At 40.8% G+C, this 19566-nt stretch overlaps 1 protein-coding gene across 1 annotated transcript in view; it reads left to right on the top strand.

Moving 5' to 3' along the window:
• The window catches only part of LOC114900043 (putative olfactory receptor 10J6), a 132199-nt gene that overhangs the window by 100055 nt on the left and 12578 nt on the right, over window positions 1–19566 (top strand). The window contains 1 exon segment of the mRNA XM_029231314.1: window positions 11214–11219. Within this exon segment, the coding sequence (XP_029087147.1) occupies window positions 11214–11219 (6 nt within the window).

Below are 19566 nucleotides of genomic sequence, written 5' to 3'. Positions count from 1 at the left end.
CAGCAATTTATGTTACTTAGAAATGGTTGAGATGTTTAATGAATATCTGTTATTTAACTTAGCATAACTCTAAGGTTGTAATTTACCAAAAAAGATTCTGGAAACGATATTTAGGCAGACATATTAAACCATTACACAAAGCCGGCCATCATCTCCAGTTATTTCCCTGTTAACTCTTTTTACAGCACACGCATGTTAGGCAAGTGTCAGGAAAAAACAAACAACAACAACACAAAAAAAACTGAAAAAAATAAGTTAAATGCTTGGGAGTTTTTTGTTTGTTTTACTGTTGTACTTGATTTACATAAAGCAATGGCTATCAAGCAATTCATTTTTATTCCATCTTTACTTGTACATTTGTTTTTAGATTGAATTTACAATTTTTATAATCTTAAACATCTAGTAGATATCATATTACCCTGTTTGACCAGTAAACCCAAGTAGAATAAAAATGTACGCTCATACTGTAGTCAGTGCTGATCATCAGAAGGCATAGCTGTTTTTATTCAGTCAACAGCATTAAAATAGTCTTCAAAGATTTGCTCAAATCACAAAAACTTGAAAAGCATTTGGGTTAGTTCCTATATTTCTGGAAGTGTTGGTAATATTTAATTTACATAAACACTCATTTACCTCTAAGCTGATTTAAACAGAGCTCCTCTACAGGACTTTATAAATTTGGTAATACCACCCAGAGGTAGGAAAATATCGCAGATGCATAACATATTTACACACATACATAAACATACAGGTGCAAAAAGATCTTATATCTTTTTTCCATCTAAAATTTGAGCCATGAGCCAGGTACACCCAGTAATACAAAAGTTCACTGGGGCTTCCCTGGTGGCGCAGTGGTGAGAGTCCGCCTGCCGATGCGGGGGACACGGGTTCATGCTTCCGGTCTGGGAAGATCCCACATGCCGCGGAGCGGCTGGGCCCGTGAGCCATGGCCGCTGAGCCTGCGCGTCTGGAGCCTGTGCTCCGCAACGGGAGAGGCCACAACAGTGAGAGGCCCGCGTACTGCCAAAAAAAAAAAAAAAAAAAAAAAACCTCACTGGTGTATTTACACTCTCTATTTATCTAAATTGTGTTTCTGACAGATAGAACAAGCCAAGGTTAACCACTCAATACGAGGGTTAAATCCTTTTACCAGTATTCGTGGAGATTTTTAAGATCTTTTGCCCTGTTGTATGGACACAGGACTACATTTTAGGTAAGAGACTGAGGCGACATGAAGCAGCTGTCTAGATGTCTCCAAAGTCTGAGTGGATAAAATAGCCAGTCTGTTTCCTATTGGCCTTTTTTCTTTTCAACCTCATGCGATTGCTTTTGGGCATCCCCAAGTCCCTTGAGAGCCCTAGTGGGGGCAGGCAGCATAAGTTCAAGTGCCTGAGGGGCTGAAGTGAGAAGTAAGAGGGCCCAGCAGGGTGAACAGAGGATGGGGGAGGGAGGGGCTTGAAGGGGGGCACAAAGGATTCAAAGGAGCTGAAGGAAATATTGAAGGTGATGGAGGAGGAAGGGTGAGTGGAAGCAATGGGAAGGGAGAGGTCTCGGGGGAACCAGTTTGGGGAGATCTTCAGTTTCCCAAAGAGGCCCTGAAGTTCCTTATCAACCTTAGTAAAATCATGCCAACAAGAAAGGAAGCAGAAGTTAGCAGAACATATAGTCATATGGGGTTCAAGAAGGGGGTTTCAGTTGACTGAGAAGCTCCCATGGAAGAAGCAGAATCAAACAGAGAAAATAGAAGCTTCAAAAGATCCAGGAAAAAAAAATTTCCAACCTAGGAGTCAAGGAGTGGATCCCCACTTGACCATTACTCAGCCATAAAAAGAAATGAAATTGAGTTATTTGTAGTGAGGTGGATGGACCTAGAGTCTGTCATATAGAGTGAAGTAAGGCAGAAAGAGAAAAACAAATACAGTATGCTAACACATATATATGGAATCTAAAAAAAAAAAAAAAGGTCATGAAGAACCTAGGGGTAAGACAGGAATAAAGTCACAGACCTACTAGAGAATGGACTTGAGGATATGGGGAGGGGGAAAGGTAAGCTGTGACAAAGTGAGAGAGTGGCATGGACATATATACCCTACCAAATGTAAAATAGATAGCTAGTGGGAAGCAGCCGCATAGCACAGGGAGATCAGCTCGTGGTTTGTGACCACCTGGGGGGGGGATAGGGAAGGTGGGAGGGAGGGAGACACAAGAGGAAAGAGATATGGGAACATATGTATATGTATAACTGATTCACTTTGTTATAAAGCAGAAACTAACACACCATTGTAAAGCAATTATACTGCAATAAAGATGTTAAAAAAAAAAGAGCCAGGAAGAAATTTTCTAGCCCAGGAAATCAGAAAGTGAATTTCCATTTGAAACAAAGAACCAAGGACAGGAGTCAGGGATTGAACAAATCTCTACTCGAAACAAAGAGCCAGGAAGAAAGACTTACAGCCCAGTAGGTACCCTGCAAAAAAAGAAGCCTGGGCCTCTAACCCAGCTTCTAGAGTATACTGAGAATCTTAAGAACCAAAATCTGTCAATGGACTGTCATCTGAGGCACTGGTTCAAGAGCTGGACCCTGAACAATCAGACAGGAATGAAGACAGCGTCTTCAAAGGTGCTGGGTGTCAGGGCCTAGGTGAGAAGTTCAGGGGTCCAATGATGCATCTGACCTGATCCAAGTCATGGCACCACTACTGCCAAAGAAAAGCCAGAGCCAGACAGTAGGTAAAGTAATAAAAGTAGGTCTTACTCAGAAATATTGCACTGGGGGGAAGAGACCTCAGCATAGAACTGGGCTCAGTTCCAAATGCAGCATGGACAAGTGGGCATTTATAACCAAGGAGGAGGGTGGGGGTCAGTATGTTCCAAAGAGGAAGCATTGGGGTAAAGGAGATTCTGGTTCAACTAACTTGACAAAATTCTTGCTGACGGCAGACCAGCGTGAACAGATATCAAGGGTGGGGGATGATGAACTGGATTAGATATCAAAGGTGATCAGATATAAAGTGTGGGGGATTGTTTCTCAATTGACTTGGCAGGATTCTTGCTAAAACTGGGTGATGTGGGCCTTACAAGGACAGACACAGAAGCCCAACATCAAAGCCTAGTTAAGAAGAGGGCTGCGAGAAGCCTGACTGAAGTCTGGTCAAGGAGAGAGCCTTTGTCACCTCAGACCCTGAGAGAAGTCCAGGAGGCAGGTGGGCTAAAAGTCAATACCCCTTCCGCTGGACTCATGTGGGAGGAAGAATGACATCAAGAGGAACCAAGGACCCCTCACTAAAATTCCCTTTTATACACCTGGTCACTGTCTCTGGAAAATGCAGGGAAGAGGATGAAAACAGGAGACAGTGTCCAATTATTCCAGAAGGTTATCAGCCAAAGGCAATGACTTATATTATCAGGTCAGACTAAGTTTTAAACTAAATAGAACATTTTCTCCCTGTTACCTGCTGAGTCCTGGCTCATGTAGAAGACCAGAGAGTTACAGTGTGAGTAAATTACTCCACCCCACTACACAGATATGCCTACTGGGAACTTATGGAAATGTGTGTTAACAAGGATTTTTATAATGGTAAAGGCTGTGTCTGTCTTATAGACCCCTCTTCTGTGAAACATGGAGAAGTTCTCAGAGCTAACCGTACAACTTTGATATCCCATACCATCTTATTCATTCATTCATTCACCTAATTAACCACTATTTGTTTCACAACTACCCTGAGCCAGGTGTGATGCTAGGCATAGGAGATATGAAGCTGAGAAAAATGACACTGGTCCAAGGAGTTTTGTTACTGGAACAAAGTCCTCCAAGTCAGTAATTAACCAATGTACTAAACAATGGCTTCTGAATTTTGACCTTTCTCCAATCTCCAAGTAACGCTATACCTCTTCTTTTTCACAATCTCTCTGAAGAAGAGAGAAACCCCTTTCAGAAATGTTAATTCCCATTGGGAACGTCTATAAGTCACAATAATAATAGCTTTTCTTAACAAACCTAATGGTGTTAATTGAAGTGAAACTTCTGGACATCTTTCCTGAGTACTTTCTGTAACTGTCAGATACACTGGCAGTGATGGCAAAGGAAGAAAAAAAAAAAATCTCAGCAAGGAAAAACAGTTGTGGCATGAAAAATCCACCAGAAAGAAAGAAGGATATGGACAGCACAGAGGCCTAGAATCATAACTGGAGAAAGACATCAGCGTCAGAGATGATAATTTCTGACCCTTCTGGTTGTCCTAGGGTCAGTCAAGACCTAGGAAACAATGGATATACTTAATGCCCTATGATAAATGCCCAGTGGGCAGAGCCATAATCATTAACATCAAAGTCCTTTTTTTTGGCCCTCTGCTACATTCGTAAAGGGATCTTCTTACTATGTAGGAGTCAACCTGGCTCCAGAATAAGCTGCTTTTCCAAGATGAAAGCACATGTGATAATACCCTACCCCACTCCTCTCCTTCCACAGTTTACTTAGGTAAGTTCAGTGTAAATTCCTGAACTTAGAGTTAGTAGTAGACTACTTGTGCCTACAGTAAAATGTAGCTTCAGGTTGAATTGGGATGAAAATAACAGAAAGATGTGGCCTGGAAGTGCGAATCGTTAGTTCCTTTTGGAGTGGGAGACAACCTTTTTGATGGCCCGAAGAAACACCAATGCCGACATGGAAAGAGAAACCAGACCTGGATCACTTTTAACCACTGACTTGAGAAAGGTAATAGTTCATTGGGTTATAAATTGACTTCATTTGGGCTTCAGAGTTTTCTAATACCCTCCCAGGCTATGCATACCAGGTTGCACCACATGAAATTATTACTATTTGTAGTTAAAACAATCAAATATCAGCAATTTCATGTGGTTCAACCTAATAAATGCCCAGAGAAACAACATCACAGTTGGGGCAGTACCGTATTTACATCTGGAAAAATACAACAATAGAAGTCAAGGTTGACTGATACACTGCAGCTTATATATTACATAAGGCCTGTGAGCTACAAAAGGCCCATTCAGCTATATCCGCACTAGATAAATGCCCTCTGATGAAAACAGAATATGCTGCAGAAATGTCTTCCTTCATTGTGGCCTCTTGGGTACCATCTCTCCCATCCCACAAGCATGGACAGACAGAATAAAGCATTCAGAGAGAGAAGAGAGAAGAGGGAGGGAGAGGGAAAAGGAGGAACAAGGGGGAGGTAGGGGAAAGATGTTATGTAAGTTTAGAGTGCTTTCAGCTGCCAATACCTGAATTCTTTCTGGATTGACAATGGCTTAAACTAAAGAAGGTATTTTTTCCTGTCTCACATACTAAGAAGTTCAAAATAGGAGACCAAGGGTGGTGCATTTTCTTCTTATTTTTATTGGAGTATAGTTGCTTTACAATGTTGTGTTAGTTTCTACTGTACAGCAAAGTGAATCAGCTATACATATACATATATCCCCTCTTTTTTGGATTTCCTCCCCATTTAGGTCACCACAGAGCACTGAGTAGAGTTCCCTGTGCTATACAGTAGGTTCTCATCCAGGGTGGTACATTTTTAATGTTTCCTTCTAAAACAAGTTGACTCTAACTGCAGAGGTCACAAAATGGCTTCTGCAGGTCTAGCCTTCATGTTCATGCTCAAGGCAGGAAGAAGGGAAGACAGCACCAGAAATATCTATCCTATTTTTCAGAAAAGCAAGTTTCCAAAACTGTGTTACATGGACACCTACATGAAAAAAGATGCTGGAATAGTGGGTATTTGGTGGCAAGCAAGGTTATGGCATCATTGAGTTTTCCTGAAGCAGCACTCCAGTATGACCAGCTTCATGGGTTTCAAAAGACAGCTGTGGCAGCCATGGCAGGAAGAAAACTGTGTGTTCCAGAGCCTGGCCATTAGCTATGCGGCTACTAAGAGGCTTTGCCCCAGCAGCATCAATGGCTTCCTGAACCTGGATCACTTAGAGTGGCCTCCTGATCCCTTTCCTTCCTGACTTTTGCAGAGACAGAAGCACCCCTGGCAGGCTTGTTCAACAGTCTTGTTCTGGGAGTTTCTAGAGACCCAGCCTAGAGCCTGCTCTCCTGTCCACAGTTTTGTAAACATTTAATGACCTCTTTTAAATCTTTCTATTTATGGTTTCTGCTTCCTGCACCAGGGCCCTAACTGATGCACCAGCCTATTGTCCCTGCCACAGGTAGTGAGGTGGAGAGGCAGCTTTGTGGGGCCTCAGCTTCTGCCTAGGACTGTAAAGGAGAAACTAACAAGAATTAATTTCCTTAGCTACCTGAACTTCCCCAAGAGAACACATATTTACTCTCCAGGCCAAGCCTTAATTGCAAAGATCTGAATCTTTATTAGTGTTCATGGTTCTGACATTATTTCTTTCCTGAACAAAGGACACTACGTTTGTATCCTCAGGTTTTGGATTTCCTCTCTCGTTAGTTTTCTTTCTCTTATATAAAATGACTTCAGGACTAATACTCTGATGCATGGCTACATCACAGGGTATTCAGCCTCTGGAATTTGTAATCATTTTTGGAAGCTGTTTCGCTATAAAAAACAATTTATTTAGAATTTGTTCATGGATTTCTCCTTTCATGGAGTTACATTTAAAGAATAGAGACTGTGGGGAGAGAGAGATGTACCGCACAATTTGCTGTAATTGTGTGTTTACTCGAGTCAGTTGTAGCTGGTCCTGACCTGAACCTCAAAGCCATCAGAATATAAGCTCTCCAAGGTGAGGGAACATGTAGACTTACCACTGTGTGCTCAGCACCTAGAAGAGAGTCTGAGACATACTGGGGGCTTAATAAGTGTTGAGTGAATGAATGTATATGGACACCTCAGAAACCACTCCCCACCCAGCCTCCAACACCAGTCACCAGGATAAAGTCATTGGAAATGATACCATCCTCACCTATGTGTGCATGCTGGCCTTCATCTTCTTACTCGGTGTACATGGTTTGCTCTGGATAAGATGATCAGAGTATGAAGAAAGCAAAGACTGTGGCTAACCCTGGGACCCAGAGGGGCTCCTTCTGGCTCTTGGACCCATCGCTTTCCAAGATCAGTCTCTAACCTCAGTGAAGAAAGCCCTAAATCTCACTGCTAAAACATCACTAGATTGCTCTCTTACCCCTAAACAGAGGCAGATCAAGGTATGGATTACTTAGGCAATTTTCCAGATTGCCCACTCTAAACGGTACTTAAATAGCACTAAGATGTGAAGAGATAGAATTATACTATTTAAGAAATTAGATTTGAAGAAATATTTTTGCAGTTGAAGGATATGATGAGTGTGTGTGTGTATGTGTGTGTGTGTGTGTGTGAGAGAGAGAGAGAGAGAGAGAGGAGGATAAGAGTGCCAAAGAATATGCTTATGTAATAGATACTCTCTAAAGAGCTATGTTAGTAGTTTAAAACACAAACATTTATTACCTTACACAGTTTCTGAGGGTCAGGAATCCAGGAGCAGCTTAGCTAGTGGTTCTGGTCCAGGGTCTCTCATAAGGTTGCAAACACGATGACACCCAGGACTGCAGCCATCAGAAGGCCTGGTTGGCACTGGTGAATCCACTTCCAAGATGGCTCACTTACACAACTGTTAGTCAATGCCTAAGTCCCTTGCTGTATCCTGGCAGAAGGCTTCAGTTCCTCACCAGTTCCTGGGTGCCCTCATGACATGAGTGATCAAGAGCAGGTGAAAGAGCAAGCAGGAAATGGCAGTGCTTATGACCCAGTCTCTGAAGTCACACCCTGACACACCCACTTTTCTCTACTCATTAGAAGCGGGTCACTAAGTCTAGTCCAGACTCAAGGGAAAGGGATTAAGCTCGCCTTAACAAAGGGGGGCATATCAAAGAATTTATGGACGCTGTAAAACAACAACTCTCTCCTAAGAAAGGTGGAAATGGTTAAGTATAGGGTGTTTGCTAAATTCAGCATGCAATTTTAGGGCTGTCGGGGAATACTCAGAAGATTGGAAGAAGTTTGCCTTTCTCGTTCCTCCCCAAGAGTGCCTGAATTTTCCTCTAAATTAATGATTGACAACTATTTAAATAATGCTCTCCAGCTTGTGAAAGAAAGCATACAAAGATTAAAAGATAAGGCAATTGGACGGCTCAAGCCCCCTTTGGCCTTCCTGGCTCACATAAGGGGAGAAAAAGAAAAGACTAAAATTTTCAGAGCTGGAGGAATCAGACCCCCTGACTTCAGACTATACTACAAAGTTACAGTAATCAAGACAATATGGTACTGGCACAAAAACAGAAATATAGATCAATGGAACAAGGTAGAAAGCCCAGAGATAAACCCACGCACCTATGGTCAACTAATCTATGACAAAGGAGGCAAGGATATACAATGGAGAAAAGACAGTCTCTTCAATAAGTGGTTGCTGGGAAAACTGGACAACTACATGTAAAAGAATGAAATTAGGACACTCCCTAACACCATACACAAAAATAAACTCAAAATGGATTAGAGGCCTAAATGTAAGACAGGGCACTATAAAACTCTTAGAGGAAAACATAGGAAGAATATCCTTTGACATAAATCACAGCAAGACCTTTTTTGATCCACCTCCTAGAGTAATGGAAGTAAAAACAAAAATAAACAAATGGGACCTAATGAAACTTAAAAGCTTTTGCACAGCAAAGGAAACCATAAACAAGATGAAAAGACAACCCTCAAAATGGGAGAAAATATTTGCAAACAAATCAACAGACAAAGGATTAATCTCCAAAATATATAAACAGCTCATGCAGCTCAATATTAAAAAAAACAAACAACCCAATCCAAAAATGGCCAGAAGACCTAAATAGACATTTCTCCAAAGAAGACACAGATGGCCAAGAAGCACATGAAAAGCTGCTCAACATCACTAATTATTAGAGAAATGCAAATCAAAACTACAATGAGGTATCACCTCACACCAGTTAGAATGGGCATCATCAGAAAATCTACAAACAACAAATGCTGGAGCAGGTGTGGAGAAAAGGGGACCCTCTTGCACTGTTGGTGGGAATGTAAATTGATACAGCCACTATGGAGAACAGTATGGAGGTTCCTTAAAAACCTAAAAATAGAATTACCATATGATCCAGCAATCCCACTACTGGGCATATACCCACACTGGGCATAAAACCACAATTCAAAAAGACACATGCACCCCAATGTTCATTGCAGCACTATTTCCAATAGCCAGGTCATGGAAGCAACCTAAATGCCCATTGACAGACGAATGGATAAAGAAGATGTGATACATATATACAATGGAATATTACTCAGCCATGAAAAGGAACAAAATTGGGTCATTTGTAAAGATGTGGATGGATCTAGAGACTGTCATACAGAGTGAAGTAAGTCAGAAAGAGAAAAACAAATATCATATATTAACGCATATATGTGGAACCTAGAAAAATGGTACAGATGAACCAGTTTACAGGGCAGAAATTGAGACACAGATGTAGAGAACAAATGTATGGACACCAAGGGGGGAGAGTGGTGGGAGGTGGGGGGTGTGATGAATTGGGAGATTGGGATTGACATGTACACATTGATGTGTGTAAAATTGATGACTAATAACCTGCTGTATAAAAATATAAATAAAATAAAATTCAATTTTATATACATCAAATTAATTGGATATAAGTACTGTATGATAAATCAGAAAAAAAGACAGGTGAATGTTAAACCTGGTTATTATTATGTTTTCTGTGAGCCACTGGGCTTCTTCTACCAGCATTTGTATCAAGACTATGTTACTGAAATAAATTCTGAACTCATTACTTTAAAACCCTGGTCAGTGCAGGGACTAATGGAAAATGTAAGCTATTGATTTCTGTAGAAGGATTGCAAGTGTTCTTAGATAAGAAAAAGAATAAAGAAAAAGGTTACTGAAAAGGAAAATTAATACATTTCCCTCAAATCATTTTAAGGTACATAAAGAATATGAAAGTCAGGATAATATACATGGTCTTCAATCTCAAACATGCCACAGTTACTTTGCAAGAAAGTGGGAAAGTAGCTTGACCTCTGGACTATAATGAACTGGAGTATCTCTTTATTTATTAATAAAGAAACATTTAAAAAAAGACTAAAATTTTTCTGAATAAACAAAGATTTAATCACCTCTCCTCTCCAAAACCTTACCACCACATCAGACACCCAGTCTAGTAACAGTGGATTGCAAGTGAGAGAGCTGTAAGACAGACTCTATTTAAGAAGTTTGGAGGTAAATCCAAATAAAAGAGGGAGGAAAAAAACAAGGACACTAAAGGAAACTGACACCTACAGCAAATAGTAAACACAGCTTATCTCTTAGCTGGATAAACATGTCTGAAATCTCATACTAAAGACCTATTTACTTCGGTTCCTATTACCTATATTATGCCTAGCTTACAAGAAAAAAATTACAAGATGTGATACAAGACAGGAAAAAGTCTGAAGAGACAAAGTAAGCAGCAGAACCAGACACAGATATGGCAGAGATTTTGGAATTATCAGACTGGAAATTTAAAATAACTATGATGAATATGCTAAGGATTCTAATGGGAAAAGTGGACAACATGCAAGAACAGATGGGTACAGTAATCAAAGAGATGGAAAGGCTAAGAAATAATCAAAGGCAAATGCTAAAAATCAAAAACACTTTAACAGAAATGAAGGATACCCTTGATGGACTCATCAGTAGACTGGACACAGTCAAGGAAAGAATCAGTGAGCTTGACAATCCATCAATAGAAACTTCCCCAAGTGAAATTCAGAATTAAAAAAAAAAACAGAGAGAGAGAAGAGGCAAAACAGAATATCAAAGAACTGTGGGACAATTACAAAAAATGTACTATTACACACACAATAGAAATATCAGAAGGAGCAAAAGGAGAGCTATTTGAAGTAATAATGACTGAATTATTAATGACAGACACCAAAACATAGATCCAGGAAATACAGAGAATACCAAACAAAACGAATACCAAAAAATCTACACCAAGGCATATTATATTTAAACTGCAGAATATCAAAGGCACCCAAAACACTTACCAACATGTGCATAATCATAGAATCAGAGAAGAGAGAGGAGAAAAAATTCAAAAAAATAATGGCTGAGGGCTTCCCTGGTGGTGCAGTGGTTAAGAATCTACCTGCCAATGCAGGGCACAAGGGTTAGAGCCCTGGTCTGGGAAGATCCCACATGCTGCGGAGCAACTAAGCCTGTGCACCCCAACTACTGAGCATGCCGTCTAGAGCCTGCGAGCCACAAGTACTGAGCCCACGTGCTACAACTACTGAAGCCCACGCGCCTAGACCCCATGCTCCACAACAAGTGAAGCCACTGCAATGAGAAGCCCACGCACCACAATGAAGAGTAATCCCCACTCACCACAACTAGAGAAAGCCCATGCACAGCAACAAAGACCCAATGCAGCCAAAAAAATAAAACAATAAATAATAATAATAATAATGATATTTCCCAAATTTGAGGGAAAATGTTAATCTACACAGACAAGAAACTCAACTCTAAGTAGTATAACTACAATGAAATACCCATTCAGATACATCATTGCCAAAATGTCAAAAGCCAAACACAGGAAAGAAAATCTTGAAAGCAGCAAGAGAAAAACAACTCATCATGTACACAAGAGAATCCCAATCAGATCAACAAATGACTTCTCATCAGAAGTAACTGAGGCCAGAAGACAGTGGGGTGGTAATATTCAAAGTCCTGAAAGATAACACTGTCAACCAAGAATCCTATATCCAGCAAAACCACCTTGCAAAAATGAACGCGGGCTGCCCTGGTGGGGCAGTGGTTGAGAGTCCGCCTGCTGATGCAGGGGACACGGGTTCGTGCCCCGGTCTGGAAAGATTCCACATGCCGCGGAGCAGCTAGGCCTGTGAGCCACGGCCGCTGAGCCTGCGTGTCCAGAGCCTGTGCTCTGCCACGGGAGAGGCCACAACAGTGAGAGACCTGTGTACCGCAAAAAAAAAAAAAAAAAAAAAAAAAGAACGCAAAATAAACACATTTCTAGGTAAACAGAAATAGAATTTGTTGTTGGCAAGCCTGCCTTAGAAGAAATACTACAGAAGTTCCTCAGGCTGAAAGGAATTGACATCAGATATAATTTAAATCCATGGGGAAAAAACCCAAAGAACTCCATAATGGTAATTATACTATCTTTTATAGTTACCTATATAATCACATACTTTTCTTTCTTATCTATATTTATTAAAAGAGAAAGTACATAAAACAATACCTAAGACTTTCACTTCCAGTAAGCTGAAGTACTTTTCCCTACTCTCTCACTAAGTACAAATGAAAACCCTGGACATTGTATATGAAATAAACATAAAAAGACTGAAAGATGGAGAGAAGGAGGAAGACCAGATAGAGACCACAGGACCTGAGGAATGACACAGTGGGGAGCTCACTGCATTTTCTTTTGGCCTCATACACCCCAGACCGCAAACTCAAAAAGCCAGTGACCCGAAAATACCAATGGGTGCAGACACACAAAAGGCCCCCGAGAAAGGTCTGCAATCTCTAGACACAGTACAGGAAAGGGATAACCTAACAAGACAGAAAACTTTGGAATAAAAACTATTCCAACAAAACACCACAGAAAAAACTGCTTCCCCAACTGCACCCCTACCATCAAAGACCCAGTAGAAAGTCTCAGCTTCCACCCTTACCAGTCTTTAATGAGACATCTCAACACTCCACTGGAATGGTGTCAAAAAAAAGACTGAATGTGTAACCAGGAATTTCATATCTGCTAGGCAGCAAGAACCCCCCACCCCTCCAGTGGTCTCAGTGGAGACCAGGTTGGGAGCTTGGACTTTGGCCTTATGCAGTGGTAATAGGTGCTTCTACCCACCCCCCTTCAGGGGTGTATCAGAGGAGGCTTATTGGAAAGTCAAGATTTTCAGCACCATCCAGCAGTAACAAGGCCACCACCTATAGTATAGTGAGACATCACAAGGGGCAGTAAAGGGGTACCCTACCTCTCCCAGCCAGGACGTTATCAGTTCAGATCTACTGGGGAGCCTGAACTCTCACTCCCACCCAGCAGTAACAAGGACCTGATCATCCTGCTGTCAGCAAAGGCTGAGTGGAGGACCTGGACTTCCACCCCCACCTGGCAATAAAGAGGTGGCCATTCCCTCCCTTCAGAGCAGTGTAAGAGGAGGCCTGCTGAACCGTAAGTTTAAATAAGATCCAGAGTCTTATAATACTAAAAATATTCAAGTTTCAATCAAACATCATTCATCATACCAAGACCCAGAAATACTTCAAATTGAATGAAAAAAATACATTCAGATACCAACCCCAACATGACACATAGGCTGGAATTATCTAATAAGGATTTTAAAGAAGCCATCATAAAAATGTTTCAATGAACAATTACAAACATGCTTGAAACAAATAAACTAAAAAAAACTCAGCAAAAAATAGGAAGTCTCAATAAAGAAATATAAGATATAAAAGATGAAGCAAATAGAAATTTAGAACCAAAAAAATACAGTAATCCAAATTAAGGATAAGTTCAACAGAAGAATGGAAAGAACAGTAGAAAGAATTGGAATTTGAAATGGAACAATAGAAAGTATCCAATCTGAACAACTAAGAAAATCAACTGAAAAACAATGGATAGAGTCTAAGGAACAAGTAAGACTATAATAAAAGATCTAATGTTCATGTCATCAGAGTGCCAGGGAAAGAGGAGAAAGAGGATGGAACTAAAAAAATATTGGAAGACATACGATTGAGAGTTTCCCAAATTTGTCAAAAGACATAAACCTACAGACTCAAGAATCTGAGCTAACCCCAAACAGAATAAACCAAAAAATATCCACACTGAGACACATCGTAGTCAAACTTCTGAAAACAAAAGGCAAAGAAAAAAATAATTGAAAGCAGCCAGAGAGAAATAATGAAAACAATTTGAATGACAGTGGATTTCTTGTCAGAAACTGTGGAGGAGAGGAGGAAGCTGCACAATATTTTTCAAGTGCTGAAAGAAATGAACTGTTAACCCAGAATTCAGTATCTAGTGAAAATAGTCTTCAGTGATGAAAGAGAGAAAGACATATTCAGAGAAAGGAAAGCTAAAAATGTGTCACCAGCAGACCTACTCTAAACGAATGGCTAAAAGAAGTTCTCTAAATTGAAAGGGAATAAAAGAAAAATCCTTGGAATATTAGCAAGGAAGGAAGAACACAGTAGGCAAAAATATAGGTGAAAATAATAGACTTTTCTTCTCCTCTTGAGTTTTCTAAATTATATTCGGCGGTTGAAGAAAAAATTATAACCCTGTCTAATATGGTTACCAGTGTATGCAGAGGAGATATTTAAGACATATATTATGAATAGGAGGGTAAAGGAATCTCAGTCATAGTTATGTAAATCTATACACGTGATAAGATGACATAGAACTACACACACACACACACACACAATACCTATGTCAAATTCCTGATTTTGATGTAGTACTATGATTAAGTAAGAGGTAACCATTGGGGAAAACTGGGTGGAAGGTACACTAGACTTCCTGTACTATCTTTGCAACCTATTCCTGTCTCATTCTACGAGGCCAGTATTACCCTGACCCTAAAACCAAAGACTTCACAAGAAAATGAAACTCAGACCAATATCTCTTCTGAAGGTAGGTGCAAAAATCCTCAACAAAATAGTAGCAAATTGATTCCAGCACAATATAAAAAGGATTTTACACTATAACTTAGTGGGAACTAACCCAAGAACGCAAGGTTGACTTAACATTCAAAAATTAATTATATGGTATATCCAAACACCAGAATATTATTTAGCCATAAAAATGAATGAAGTACTGATACCAACTACGACATTGTTCAGATGAACCTTGAAAACTTTTTGCAAAGTGAAAGGAGCCACATGAAAGACCACATACTGGATGATTCCACTTATATGAAATGTCCAGAAGAGGCAAATCTACAGAGACAAATTCACAGAATAGTGGTTGCCTAGGGCTGGAGGCTGGAGGGAATGAAGATGAAGAGTGACTGCTACTAGGTGGAGGGTTTCTATTTAGGGGAAGAAAAATGTTTTAAATTTAGATTATGGTGATGATAGTGACTCTATAAGTAAATTAAAATCCACTAAATTGTATATTTAAACAGTGAATTCTATGAACTATAAGTTGTATCTCAATAAAGTGGTTTTTAAAAACCACAAAAGTTCCCCTCACCCCATATAAGGAACAAGCTTGCCCACTTCCCACCCCCTAGCGAGCGAGAGAGCAAAGAAACCTGTCACTTGTTCTTGCTCCCCACTGCTGCAGCAGGGGCCCCAATAAAGCCTTGCCTGAAAAAAAAAAAACACACAAAAGTTCTTTGCAATCTGTGTATAATTTAACACAGAGGCAACACCACTCATGCTCAGAAATTCCTGAGGATATTAACACACCACAGCTCAAGACATAGTAACTATCACAGGAAACTGGTAAATGTGTATACTTTGTTTACAAAGGCAAAGAAGAGGATAATACCTTTGAGAAATTTCCAGTAATAATGTTTGACCAGAGATATATTTGGACCAAGAAAGGATATGTTCAATTATCTGAAAACTGACTTATATGCATATTAGTCCTTATCCTGTGAGAATGGATAAATGTGGTGTTGTGGGCAGGGAGACAGAGGTGTGTGTGTGTGTGTGTGTGTGTGTGTGTGTGTGTGTGTGTGTGTGTGTGTGTGTGTGTGTGTGTGTGTGTGTGTGTGTGTGTGTGTGTGTGTGTGTGTAAGTCTGGATATGGAATTTAGAGTTAGTCCACATGGGTCTGAGGCCCAGGTCTTTCCAAGCCCCATCCTGTCACTTACTGTATGAACTTTGGTGAGTCTCTTCATTTTATGGGTGTGGGCCGTGGAGTCAGAGAGCCTGAGTTCAATCTCAGGACTCCACTCCCCAGGGTGGGTCCTAGGACAAGTTGCTCAAACTCTGTGCCTAAAATGCAACGTATAACATTACCTATCTCTGGACTTCCCTGGCAGTCCAGTGGTTAAGACTCCACGCTTGCACTGCATGGGGCGCGGGTTTGATCCCTAGTTGGGGGACTAGGATCCTGCATGCTGCGTGGCGCGGCATGCATAAATAAATAAATAAATATTGATATTACCTATCTCATAGGGTTGTATGAGGATTAAAAGATTGGACACATATAAACAACTCAGAACAGTATCTGGCTTATAAGTTAGCTCTACCCATAGTGATAAGAGCAGCAGCAGTAGTAAAATAGGGAAAATAATGCTTGTAAAAGTATTACACATCTCAAATTAGAAAATGCAGGTAAAATAGGAGTTTTAAAATTAATTAATATATAATTTTAAGGAAGTATTTTAAGGAAGTATTATTAAGTAATGTGATTTCCTACTACAGTGTTTGTCACTTTCTAGACCTTCGAATATTAGTTTCCTTCCCCCAAGGCCACCACCACCCCACACACAGACACACACAGACACCAGCAGACTGAATTGCAGACTGGTACCTTTTAAATCTGCTTTTATAAAAACCTTGTCTATGTGCTAGGCCCATCTTTTGGTCCTCTAGGACTCATCTCTTCTGCCACCTTCTCTCTTCTGCCAAAGGCACTTGTCACCTTCGTGAAGACTTTGCTTGACTTATTGTTGGGTTTGCTGCAGCTATTTCCTCCCTTAATGTTTCTTTTTTTTTTGCGGTACGCGGGCCTCTCACTGCTGTGGCCTCTCCCGTTGCAGAGCACAGGCTCCGGATGCACAGGCTCAGCGGCCATGGCTCACGGGCCCAGCCGCTCCGCGGCATGTGGGATCCTCCTGGACTGGGGCACGAACCCATGTCCCCTGCATCGGCAGGCGGACTCTCAACCACTGTGCCACCAGGGAAGCCCCTTTAATGTTTCTTACAGGTTGAAAAAAAGGAGTAGGAGGAGAACGTGGCCTAAGCTACAGAGGGATCTGATGCACGAAAAAGAGCCCATGGATTTCTTCTTTTCCAGCATGTTTTTCCTCCTTTTCACCCCGAGATAAAGAAAGACTATAAGGGGGCCAGAGGAAATAAGGTCAGATGCTTCTACTGGCTACAGAACGCCAAAATACACAAACACAAGGCCCGGTACTTTGTAAATGCTCATCAGTTCATCCATCCCAAGTTGTATTAAGAGCCCTGTGCTGGGTACCAGGAATGCAGAGATGGATGCAAGCATACCTGTCCTTCTCAAGTTTCTTCAAGTTTGAGCTAGCCATGCTATTTCCTTTGCTTACCCTCATCTTTCTCACCCTACCCAACTTCAGTTCACCTATGTGAATACCCTAATCTTCCATCCTGACTTCATCCTCTCCTGGACTACACCAGGTAGAACTGAGTGCTCATTCCTTTGTGACCAAACTCTCCCCCCACAGTCCCTACCACCCTGACCTCCCCTAGCTGTGTACCTATCCCAGCTTCTGCATATAGACACACCTCAGACATACTGCGAATTCAGTTCCAGACCATCAAAATGAAATGAACATCACAATAAAGGGAGTCACAAAAATGTTTTGGTTTCCCAAGTACATATGTTTATACTAGACTGTAGTCTATTAAGTGTGCATTATGTTAAAAAAAAAAAAGTACATAACTTAATTTTAAAAATGACCCTGTTGGTAAAAAGCCACTCATCAGCTTGTTCAACACAGGTTGCCACAAACCTTCAATTTGTAAAAATGAAACCACAATATGTGCAAAGCACAACAGAGCAAAGAGATATGCCTACCTTTTATTATTATTTTAACGTGATGGTCTCTCTCTTGAGAGCCTGAGCTCCTTAGGGATACAGAACCTATCTGGCTTAGGACAGTGACTGGTACATTATAAATACTCAGCACTTATATTTTGAGTGAAAGTATGACAAATTTCCTACTAAAAGCTATATATATTTTAATGGAATACACCATGATAAATAATACTAAAATACTTAAAATATGTGCAGACAACTGTGGCAGCAGACATAAAGGAGCAACTAGTGCTGCCTGGGTTGAGCAGAGACTGGAAAAGAGAGTAGCTGTCAATGATGCTGACCATGATGATGACGGCAGCCCCGATCAATCTATTTTCTATCATGCACTCTTCTTGTCACTCCTCTCTAGCCACACAGGACTTCTTGCCATTTCTCATTCTGGGATTTTCCTGACTTCAGCTTTTGAATTGCTTTGTGATGATTTTGATCGAGATGTATCTAAAGATGTGTATGTGCATGCATGCATGCATACAGCACTGCAATATAAAATATACTTCTTACTATGGGTCTGAGTCAAAATAGTTTTACAAAACCCTAATCTAGAGCAACAGATTTTATCTTTGGTATATGAGAGATTTCTTTGAGAATATGATGAAAAAATGCACACGTGCCCACACTCACAATATTTTGCACACAATTTTAGGGAGTTCACAAACCCACTGAAATCCCTTCAAGAACCCCTTAAGGATCTGTGGACTTCAGCTTCAGAACCGACCCTTATGGTACATCAGATGCTGATCCTAAGACACTAGCATCACTTATTAACCCTCCCTGTCTTCTGTGTGAGACAAAAGAGAGATTCCAGGAGAAGGCAGCCCCTATGCCTGGGACCCTTGACCTTCAGCAGTCTGTTGAAGAAAGAAAAATCACAAGTGGTCAAGGTGTGCCTCAATCCTGATTTTGAGGTTAAAAATATGACAAAAGTGTAAGATAGAAAATGAAAAGATTGGCCTTGGAGTTGAAATAACAATGGGTCATTTATATCCAAAATATAGGAATGTGTAAAAATAGATGTTACTATACTAGCCTTTTCCAATGTATTTTCTAGTTCTAACAGTGGAGGTACATAAATATTTCTTAATTAAACACATAACCACCCGTCCAAGAGACAAAAGTGTAAGTTATGAAAGAGCTCTTCAGAGGCAGAACTCCATCGGGAAAAGACATGGGACACAAATAAACTTTCAGCCCCTGCTCACCCGTCAGACGGGAAACTGGGCATTGCTGGGCTCAATTTATTAGAAATTGCATTTCACACCTAGAGAAGAGCAATCAAAGTCACTTGCCCAGAATTAGCCATTGCCACTCCAAATAGCTATCACATAGCCATTATGGAATTAACAATTTTCAAAGGCTTTAGAGCAGGGGTCCCCAACGTTTTTGGCACCAGGAACCGGTTTTGTGGAAGGCAATTTTTCCATGGACCGGGTGGGGGGTGGGGTGCAGACAGTTCAGGCAGTAATGCAAGTTATGGGGAGCAAGTGGCAGAGGAAGCTTCGCTCGTTCACCCGCCGCTCACCTCCTGCTGTGTGGCCCGGTTCCCAACAGGCTGCGGACCGGTATTCATCCGTGGCCCAGGGGTTGGGGACCCCCGCTCTAGAGGGACAAGAAATTTTTGAGAAGAGGAGTTCTCGATGAAGGCACCATTCCTTGAGAAGGGACACCCCTCTGTTCTCCCTGTGCTCAGTTTCCAGGGCTGCAATAATAATGTTGTTTTAAAGGGTCTTTGTTTTCTCCTATAAAAGTAAAGGGTACTCCACCTAAATACACACTCTTTAAGTGGCCAGTGGGGATGAATTCAT

The sequence above is a fragment of the Monodon monoceros genome, unplaced genomic scaffold (genome assembly GCF_005190385.1).
Source record: "Monodon monoceros isolate NGI ecotype Baffin Bay Population unplaced genomic scaffold, NGI_Narwhal_1 Super_Scaffold_18, whole genome shotgun sequence".
NCBI lineage: Eukaryota > Metazoa > Chordata > Mammalia > Artiodactyla > Monodontidae > Monodon > Monodon monoceros.
The sequence above is the reverse complement of the archived record's forward strand: the minus strand, read 5'-3'. Positions and strand labels throughout refer to the sequence as shown.